Genomic DNA, 10650 nt, shown 5'->3' on the forward strand with positions numbered 1-10650 from the left:
AGTAGGAGTAAATTTGAATACTTCTTTGTCTGCAAAAGGCAATGGGTGGAGCCAGGCATTTTGTGGAAACTCTGGGAGCAGTAGATAAGCCAAAGGGAAGCACAGAGAACTGAAAGTGTTGAGATCCTGCCCTGAAGTGCAGATATTTTCTGCAGGACTCCCCGATAGGAATGTGGTGGTAGGCCAACATGGGTAGCGCCTGCTGGAGGGTGAGCATTTTGAATTTTGGGATCACCAGAAAGGTGTTTAGAATGGATAGATCGAGGAGGGGTGCCAGGTGCTCTCTTCTCTGGGCACCAGAAAAAGTCTGGAGTAGAAGCCTTGCTCTAGCTGCTCTGTAGGAACGTACTCTACTGCCCCCAAGGAGAGCAGGGAATGGATTTGCTTTTGTGCTTCTGCCCACTGATTTGGTTGTAGATCTGGGAACCCTTTTGGGGTTGGAAGGAGAATTTGTACCCCTGAGACACAATGTTCAGAACCCATTGGGTCCTTCGTAAGGGTGACCCAGGTGCTTGAGTGAAAGGAGAGTTTTCCTCCTAGGGGTATGTGAAGGTGGGCAGAGGCGAGGTTGGGAAGGGGCAAGTCATTGTGAGTTCTTACCATAAGTGGGTCGCTTAGAATTCCCTGATTTTAAAGTGGAGGTAGTCCACTGCTTAGATCTCTGCACCCCCTGGGGCTGCTGTCTGGGGGGGGGGTCTGTTTCCACATGGCCTAGGCTGGTCCTGTCGATTCGGAGCAGGAAAGGACCAGTGCTTGGAGGGAAAATGCCTGCTGAACCTAGGGGGCTGGACCTGTAAGACATCTTTTAGAGTCACATAGATTTTGCTTTTTCTTCCATCTTTTTTTAAGACCTCTTCTGCTTTAGTGCCAAACAAGTTATCGTTGTGCAAGGGTGCATCCAACAATTTTGATTTTACATGGTCTGGCAGGGGGTGTTCCTTAAGCCATGCATGTCTTCTAATGACAGATCCGTTGACTGCTACCCTGCAAGAAGCTTCTAGGGCATCAAAACCACAGTACGAAGTGCGTTTAGTTACCTGACCAGCAGAATGCATTAAGTCCTGTAAATCTTTAAATTCTGCCCAAGCAGGAAAGAACATTTTTTTATTTAAGGAGTTCCAAGGTATGTTGCTGATACTTAAGCATATGGAACTGATAATTTAGTGCCCTGATAGCAAGAGTAGCTGAGGTGTATACTTTTTTACCCCCTCTGTCCAGTGCTTGGGAATCCTTGTCGGAGGGGTAGGGATTCTTAGCTGAGGTTGCTTTAATCACTTTAGGCCCTTGAGTAACGACGTCAGGGTCAGCTGTTGGATTTTTAAAAAGATATTTGGGTGAGACAGGGACTCTGTAGTACCGGTCTGGTTTTCTTGGAGCAGGAGGGAGGGTGTCTAGAGTCAAGCTGGATTCAAGGAAGACATCATCCACCACATCTAGGACTGTGGGGATGGCTAAGGGCCTGTGTTGTGGAAGGTCCAGGAACTCTCGGAGTCTCTTTTTAGACTGTGGATAGTCTTGACTCTCCCATTGGAGATTCTCCCTTAATGTATGCAGTGTTTCCCCAAAGGAAAAATCCTCGGGAGGAGAGGCTGAAGGAATGAATTCCTCTGCATCAAAATCCTCATATGTGAGAAGGGACTGCATGTCTTCAGAGTCAGATGCATCGGATTCATCTGACTCTTGTTCAGACAAAACTACTGGAGACAGATCTCTTCCTTTTTGTGGGAGTGGCTTGGCTTCCCTAATCAGCATGCTAAGGTCTTCTGCCATTTTAAGTATTTGAGACTGAGGCAAGGGACCAGGCGCCTGAGAATGGGTAGTCTGTTTCTTGGGTGTGGTTCGACCTCTGGGCCAAAGGAACTCTGTTGTTTTCGAAAGAACAGTAGCCATGAAAGAAGCCGTCTGTTTATGTTGGGATTCGGTGTTGCGAAGGACTTCCTCAGAAGCCGGTGCCTGCACAGAGGCTCCAGACCCATCTAAGGTAGAGATGACCGCAGGATCCTTAGACGAAGAAGAGTTCTGCAGCATACCGGACTCTGAAAGGGTCTTGGTAGTGGCCTGTGAATTAACTGAAGCGGGCATCAGAGGCGGCGAAAGTGCCTCACTGAGTTCCAGTGGACTGACGACCAGCTTAACGGAAGCGCCGTCGGAAGGTCTGGTCCTGTGCGGTCTTGTCTCTGTCTTTATCTTTACGTTTTTTTGCAAGATCTCCTGTCAGATGGCTTACCAAAGCCATATCAAAATATGAGGACTGTAAACGGAAATATCTGGCTACAATAAGGGCCCGACGACGAATAGTTCTGGCGTTAAAGCACAGAAGCGACAATGAGGGACGCCATGGTCTGGGCCTAGACAAGCGACGCACTAAGCGTGGAAGTCCCGGTGTAGTATTTGCTATCCACAGGCGAGACAATTAACTTTTTCTGACATTTGTTAGTGCAAGAAAAAAGGATCCCCAATGGGGTACTTAGCTTTCGAAGACTTCAACTTCAATTCGGAAACGAAACTCTGGTAGCGGCAGTTCAGCTCTCGTGCAAACTGCTTCAGGCTCCACGGCAAGAAAAACTGATGTAATGGTGTTGGATGCCTTCCTTTATACCACTGATGACCTGATGGCAGTCCTCAAGCGACAGCAACCGACACAGAAATACTAAATCTCTGGTATTCAAGCCGGCCGAGGGCTACCCTGGCAGGGATAACCCAAATGTGATGACTGCAACAGTGTAACACGAAGAACATCCACATTTTCTTACCATCTCTCTGGTTCCTAGAGAAGGTCTGCTAAAGCATAGAAAATTTGATCCCCATGGTAGACGGGCTCTTTCCTTCTTGTTCGTTGCGGGTAAGCACATCTTTCATTCATGTCCCAAACAAGGAAGTGCCATCAAAAGGGGCATTAACAAAAGACATCTTAAAGGGCTCTGCAAAGTTGCTTAGCTGCGTCCAGGCATGTCTCCTTATGGTGAAGCCATAACCATCTGCTCATGAGGTCCCTTCAACTGTGAGAGAGACTAACCTCATCGAAGTGTTTGAAACAGACTAAAAAAAAAAAAAAAAAAAAAAAAAAAAAAAGAGGGGCCAGTTGAGAGGAGGACCTTTTGAAACCCTCAGCAGACACGGACTCAAAATATGCGATAGTTCTTTAGTCAAGTCTCTCTAAAGCCTAGTAAAGTGCGTCAGATAATTAAGTGATCTCAGAGCAAAAGTAGCAGAGGTGAACACTTGCCTTCCAAATCTATCCAATGCTCTGGACTCCCTGCTAGCTCTTTCTTAGTGGCTGCTGCCACCACCACAGCATTAACTGTGACTCCTTTGCTCCAGTGGTGTCTGTCTGCAGCTGGGGCCAAAAAAACTTGTCAGGGCACTTGGGGATCGGCTCGACAGTATCCAGCTCTTTCCATGACCAGCGGGAAACCAGAGCAATAGACTTATCCACCAGGGTGGGTTACCCAAGATGTAGATGGGCCAGAACCAAAAGCCTCCAAGAACACGGATTCTTTGGGGGGGGTTGGGATGGCCAACCACCCTTCTGCTTCAGGATATCTAGAATACCTCCAAAGGAGAAGTCATCTGGTGTTGACCTGGGTGATCCCTCTCCTTCATCAAAACTGGTGTCTTCCATGAGAGCCTCCATGGCGGAGTCTGTGCCTCCTCTCTTACACGTTCTCTTCCGGGGCACTTCTTCTGTGGAATGGTTTGGACAGATATCGTAAGACAGGGGAAGTTCCTACACTGGACCTGGCTGGAGACGTGGTGGAACTAGCTGTGGAATAGGTCTGACCAACTCAGAGCTCGGAACCGATGAGAAAAAAGGGGAATGATCCGAAACATGAGAACATGGTTCTCTATGAAGAGTAAAAGGCCTCTCCACCACCTCGAAGGCCAAAGGACCAGGAGAAGCCCTGACCAGCCCGCTCAGAGCTGAAGCTTCCTAAGAAGGTACATCTAGGCAACCCCCAGATCTGAGCCAAGAGGGGAGAATTGGATCTGAACTGTCTAGTGCCAAAGCTCTGAGGGGAAGGATGGATCCGACAAAACTGAAGCCAAACCTATCCTCCCATATCTGAGACTGACACTTTGGCTCTGAGACCCATTCTGAGCCGAGGGTACAGGAGCAGAACCAGTCAGTGAAACAGAGTGGAGGAAGAGACTTTCCTCGGATCCAATGCAGAGCCAATCAGGGATCTTAGATCCTTGGTCTCCAAAACCACTGGACAGATCGGAGCAGGAGAAATAATTGTCTTAGATGTAACAGGCATACTCACTGATCCGACAGGGGATGCAGCTTGTAAGACCTGCATCTAGATCTGAGCTCTGAGAAACATTTGCATCATCCTATCCTCATCTGCTTCTGACAAGTTTTTGGAGGACCTAAAGGAAGAGGTGGTGGGGACCTGGAATACTTCTGTGGTGTTTGGAGAAGCTGAACAGGCAAGGTGGGCAAAACTGGTTTCATAATAAATTTGGGAGTAGCACTCGTACAGGAAGTACCCAGCTTTGGATTCAATGATTTAGGATCTGAGGGTGGAACTGTTGGACTGATCGTAATAACTGTAAAAGCCAAAACCTTAGAACCCAAACACTTCAGATCTGTATGCTGAAACATCTTCGGATCCAGAGGGGTTGGATCTGAGAATTTCCTAGTCTTTATTAGCCACTCTGATGAAGACCTATGGGACTTCAAGGGAGAATGCTTTTGGTGTTCTAAAGGAGCAGATTTACTACGTTTGCTTGGGCTTTGAGCCCCCAGGAATGGAAGCACAGGAAGAAGACCCCTTAAAATAAGCTTATTCCTTCTGTCAGTCAAAGCTCTCTGATTAAACATGGAGCAGATTCTGCACGACATGTCCAAGTGCCCAGCTCCAAGGCAACACATGCACCTCTTGTGGGCATCCAAGTTTGGGATCTTATGCCCACAAGAAGTGCATTTTTTTAAAGCCTGTGGGTTTGTCTGACATATCTCAATAGTGAGGAAGAAAAACAGAACACTACAAAAAATAAACAGGATAATTATTTTTTTTTAAACTAAACAGGAAAAAATAAACGAACAACTATGGTAGAGAGAAATACCCAAAAAAAGAAGGGTAAGAAAGAAACAATACCAGCAATAGTAGAGAAGGAGTACTATGAAATAGTACAGAAAGGGAAAGAAAAGACAAGTAACCTGACGACCAGCAAAAAATAAGTTATGTACTCACCATAACGTTCCATCTGAGTAGTTGTACTTCATTTGTCTTCAACTTGTGGGTCTATGGATCCGAATCTGATCCGACACGGCCGCATCATTAGCATCTGATGCGAGTTCCAAGCTCCTCTCCTTATCTATAATGCTTCCCGTCTCCTTCCTCCCTTCAGATCGAGTTTGCTGCTCAACAAAACATAAGTCCAAACCAACAAGACCTTACCACTACTGGCACACCAAAAATTCCTGAGCCAAACATAAAAAGAAGTTATGTACCTACCATAATGTTCCATGTTAGTTGTCTTCATCTCACCTTCTTTCTTGCTTGTTGGGATCGGAGCCTACCCTCGGCTCTGACTCGGCCATCTTCTATAGCTCGAGAGCTGTTTACTGGCTCGAGGCTACCCCTTATCCCATGATGCCTTGCGCTAGCTACCCAGATCTCGTTTGTAATGGCTAACCCCAGACATAGCAAGAATAACCTGACCAAACTAACAGGTTGGGAATATCTGTTATACTCTAGAAATCAGTAGAGGAAACAAACCAGAAAATACTCAGCCGGTGAAGCCTAAACTCCTCTCGGTCCAATAAAACAGGGGGATGGAGGGGGGATGCAAGAAAGAAGGCGAGATGAAGAGAATAAACATGGAACATTATGGTAGGTACATAACTTCTTTATGTTAAGTTGTCTATCTCGCCTTCGTTTCTTGCTTGTTGGGACAGCGTCCCTAGCACCTACGATCCTGGGTGGCTCATTGGAACAAACTCTTCAGAACAGTGGAACCAAAGTTAGCTCTATTCCTGGAGGCCATGTCTAATTTGTAATGAGAAATAAAGGTATGAGGATTTACCCATGTGGCAGCGGCACAAATAGAGTCCATGGGCAACCTAGACTGGAAGGCTACAGAAGTGGCCAAAGCCTTAGTAGAATGACCCTTTGGTTTGGAAGACAATTCTTTGTTTCTTAATTGATAGATGAAGGTAATAATGAGAGACAACCACCTGGACAGGGTCACTTTGGAAACTGGAAGACCCTGTTTTTGCCCCTAGCACAGGAAAGGAAGAGTTGGTCCGACTTTCTTATACCCTTCGTTCTATGCAGGTAAAAACAAAGTTGTCTATGAACATCCAAAAGGTGCAACTTGTATTCTGCCTTGTTGGTGTAGTTAGGGAAGAACACTGGAAGGTCTATGGATTGGTTTAGATTGTTTTCTGAGCACACTTTAGGAAGGAAGGAGGGATTCGTTCTCAGAGCAACCCTATCCTTGTGAAAAACTAAGTACGGAGAACGAACACTTAGTGCTTGAAGTTCCGATACACGTCTGGCTGAGGTAATAGCTACTGGAAAGAGAGTTTTCCAAGATAGAAACTTAAGGGAGCTGGAAGCTGCCAGTTCAAAAGGGGACATAATCAAGGAGGTTAGTACCAAATTAAGGTCCCAAAGGAGGAGGGGGATCTCTCACTGGGGGCTCAAGGGGAGTAGTCCCTCTGAGAAAAGCTTTACATAGCTTATGAGACATGATATTTAGATTGGAAAAACCAACATGATAGAGATGGCTGCTAGTTGAACCCTGATTGTGGCAGAAGCAGACCCAGAGTGAAAAAGCTCAGTTAGGAACTCCAAGATCTTGTGAACTGGGGCTGAAAAGGGATCTATGTTCCTAGCCTCTGCCCACTAAGAGAAACGTTTCCATTTGCTAGCATACGTCTTCCTAGTAGCAGATTTGTGAGAGGAGACAATAACTTCACGCACAGCCGGGGAAATGCTGGGAAGCCTGGCTAGGGTTGGAATTGGATCAACCAAGCTGTGAGCTGGAGTGTTTGGAGGGATCGATGCAGCTCTCCTGATTGATGAATCAGCAGGTCTGGAATAGGATCCAGGGTCCAGGGCTGCTCGAGGAGGTAACAGTGCAGGAACGGAAACCAAATCGGTCGAGGCCAGTAAGGAGCAATGAAGATCATTTTGCAACTCAACATCGCTTTCTGTATGAGTTTGGGTATAAGAGGGAAAGGCATAAAGAAGTCCCTGAGGCCAATCGTGGACTAGAGCATCTCTGGGAGGGTGACCGGGAAGCGGTAAAAGAGAGAAATAGTTGCTGCATTTGGTGTTGAAGGGGGTTGCACACAGATCGCAGCAAGGCTGTCCCCATTTGCGGAAGATGAGATCCCCAACTACCTGATTCAGAGACCACTTGTGAGGCATGAGAATAGCTCTGCTGAGCCTGTTTTCTATGACGTTCGACTTCCCAGGGATGTGCTTCGCAATCAGAAATCGTTGGGAGGAAATCGCCCACTGCCAGAGTCTGAGTGCTTCTCGACATAGGGGGTAGAACCTGGTTCCCCCATGCTTGTTGATGTACCACACTACTGACATGTTGTCCGTTTGAATTGCAATGGTCCCAGGAGGGAGGGAGTCCTGAAGTGCTTGCAATGCTAGTAACATGGCTCTCATCTCCAAGACATTTATGTGCAGATGGTACTCGTGAGGCTGCCAAGTGCCTTGGACTGTCCTGCCCTGATAATGCCCCCCCCCCCACCCTATCAGTGAGGCATCCGTGGTCACTGTGGCAACCGGAGGGGGTTGGGTGAATGGTTTGCCCTGAGACACTAGTGGAGAGACCATCCACCAGGAAAGGTGTCTTTTGCAAGTTTCTGTAATCATGATCATGTGAGACATGGGGAGCTGTTGAAAGGACCACTGTGTGAAGAGAAGCCACTGAAGGATTCTCATGTGAAAACGGGCCAGAGGTATCAGAAGAAATGCCGCCGCCATAGAACCCAGAGTTTGAAGGACCAACCGGACTTGTACCCTTTTGCATTGCATGAGGATATGAACCTGCTGCCGAATCGTGGCCACCCTGTCCGGCGGTAGCCTTGCGGACATACTTTTTCTATTTACATCTGCTCCTATATAGGTAATAGATTGACAGGGCAACAAGGCAGATTTTTTTGAAATTTATAGTAATGCCTAACTGGGCACAAATTACGATTGTATAGTCCCTGGCTTGAAGGAGTTGATGCCTGGTAGTAGCAGTAAGGAGCCAGTCATCTAGATAAGGAAACACCTGGAATCCCTGACGCCTCAGGTGAACCTTGACCACTGCCATACATTTGGTGAACATCCTGGGGGCTGTGGTGAGACCAAAGGGCAGAGCTCTGAACTGATAATGACTGGCTCCAGCCGGAAGCGAAGGAATCTCCTGGAGCGCCTGTCCATCTTGATGTGATACATCCTGGAGATCTATTGAGCACATCCAATTGTCCTGACCCAAAAAGGGTAAAATGGACTGAAGCGTGACCATCTGAAACCTTGTTCTTTGAACAGACTTGTTTAGTCTGCTGAGATCCAAAATTGGTCTCCAGTCCCCTGTCTTTTTTGGTACCAAAAACAACCTTGAGTAAGTTCCGGATCCGAGTTGGTCTGCCGGGACTTCCTGGATGACTTTTTTCTAGCAGTCTTGAAATTTCTATGACTGCTTGGGCCCTCAGATTGGGTGGAACATCTGGGGGGGGATTTGCTTGACGATAGGGGAGATTGGAAGAAGGGAATTACATTGCCTCCGGATATAACTGAGTGTACCCATTTGTCTCGCATAATGTCTTGCCAGGCTTTTGGGTACAGTGAAAGTCTTCCCCGACTGCCTCCAGAGACGGGCAACCCTTCAGGGATGCTGGAAGGGCTTGTCAGAGAACGATTCTCTGGTGCCCTGGTTCTGCGGACCCCTCTGCCTTGAGGGCGGCGTCTGTTGTCATTTCCTCCTCTGCTCCTGGAGGAAAAATCACTACGTGTATCAGGCGAGGCTCCCTGGGATTTCCGAAACCACATTTTTCCACTCTTCTGACCTTTGGGATATGGTCTGGAAGGAATGGAAAAACGGACTCCCACTGCAGAGAGAGTCTTGCCTTCCTGTTCACACCTAGTGAGAGTGTCCTTCACCTGTGGTCCAAAGAGAAATGAACCGTCAAAGGGGCTGTTGGTGAATGACTCTCTAAAGGGCTCCGCAAAATTACACAGCCGTATCCATGCATGTCTCCTAAGGGCCACGCCTGTACCTGCAGCTCTACTCGCACCATCGGCTGCATAGGAAATGAACCTCATGGAGGAGTTAACTACCGAATTAAGGGTCGCCAGCTGAGAAGCTACTTTAGCTTGAACCCCTTCAGCTGATGGATCCTGGAGGGTATCTCCAAGTTCTTTCAGGAAATCCTGCTGCAGCCTGGTAAAATGGAATTGTAATTCAGTGACCTCATGGAGAAGGTCGCTGAAGCAAACATTCACTTCCCATATCTGTCCATAGTCCTAGACTCCTTGTTAGGAGGATGGACAGAGGAAGAAGTTTTCGCTAATGCCTTTTTAGTGGCCGCTGCTACTACCATGGCATCCACGGGAACACCCTTGGTAAGGAATTGTTTGTCAGGGGGTGCAGTGATAAACTTGCCGGGCCTCCTCGGGGTTGGTTCCACTGTATCCGGGGCTGACCAAGCCCTTCAAGCCACCACAGACATTAGTGGATCGAAGGGCTGAGACACCCAGGAGGTGGAAGGGTGGGAACCAAACGCATCCAGGAATACAGATTCGTCCTCAGTAGGGGCTAGGGCAGTCCAGTTCCCCCTCTGCCTAAGCATTTCTAAGATGTCCAAAAAGGAAACATCTTCAGAGGGGGATCTCGGGGACCCTTCCGATTCATCCAAATCCGTATCCGAAGTGACAGACTCAGGGGAGTCAATGTGCTTCCTCTTGCACTTCCTCTTCCGAGGGGCCTCCTCTGAATGATCAGGGGAGGCCTTGGAAGAAGAGGAAACACATAGTGGGGTGCTCTAGAGTGTCGGTTCCCCACGCTTGGGGTCTGGAATTGGGACAGAGGTTGACGCAGGCACTACAGGGGACGGAGACAGTGGGGTCAAACGTGGTGCTGACTCAGGGGCCAGTACACTCCTCATGACATCGAAGGCATCCCTGCCACGATGCAAAGAAGGCTCAGGCACCGAGGAAACCGGAATCCTCCTCCGCACTGAGGGGAATGGCTCCAAGGCCGATGTAGGAGCCGAGCTCACCTGCGCCGAAGCTCCGAGAGGGAGAACGGGGTTGGACAAGGGTCCGATGCCACTCGCCCCCTCTGAGCCGACGAGGGAGTCTCTGCGCCCAGATCCCGCGACAGAAGGCACCATCGTGGGGATCAGAGCCGATGATGGAACTGAAGGGGAAATAGTTATCGGTGCTGACAGTTCCACGATTCGAGCCCAAACAAACTCCGGCTCCGAGCTCAGAGGAGTCGGAGGAACATCGATGGAAGCGGGCGGAGCAGACACCTGTTGAGGAGGGCTGCATAACATTTTGGCCAGTGCCTGCGACATTCAACAACTTACTGACCACTCTCTCCACGTCGTGGTACAAGAGTCTAGAGGAACGAGAGGAGTGGGAGGATCTGTGACTGCGGTCACTCTGCAACAGGGGAGACCGAGGTGCA

At 48.3% G+C, this 10650-nt stretch overlaps 1 protein-coding gene across 1 annotated transcript in view; it reads left to right on the forward strand.

Annotated features, from left to right (window-relative positions):
* The first annotated feature begins 3632 nt into the window (after positions 1–3632).
* Positions 3633–10650, forward strand: part of DNM2 (dynamin 2) — a 1995561-nt gene continuing 1988543 nt past the window's right edge. The window contains exon 1 of the mRNA XM_044082335.1: positions 3633–3709. Coding sequence (XP_043938270.1) covers positions 3633–3709 — 77 coding nt within the window. The remainder of the gene's footprint in view (positions 3710–10650) is intronic.

The sequence above is a fragment of the Protopterus annectens genome, chromosome 9.part0 (assembly GCF_019279795.1).
Source record: "Protopterus annectens isolate FY-2018-M chromosome 9.part0, PAN1.0, whole genome shotgun sequence".
In the NCBI taxonomy this organism is placed as follows: Eukaryota; Metazoa; Chordata; order Ceratodontiformes; family Protopteridae; genus Protopterus; species Protopterus annectens.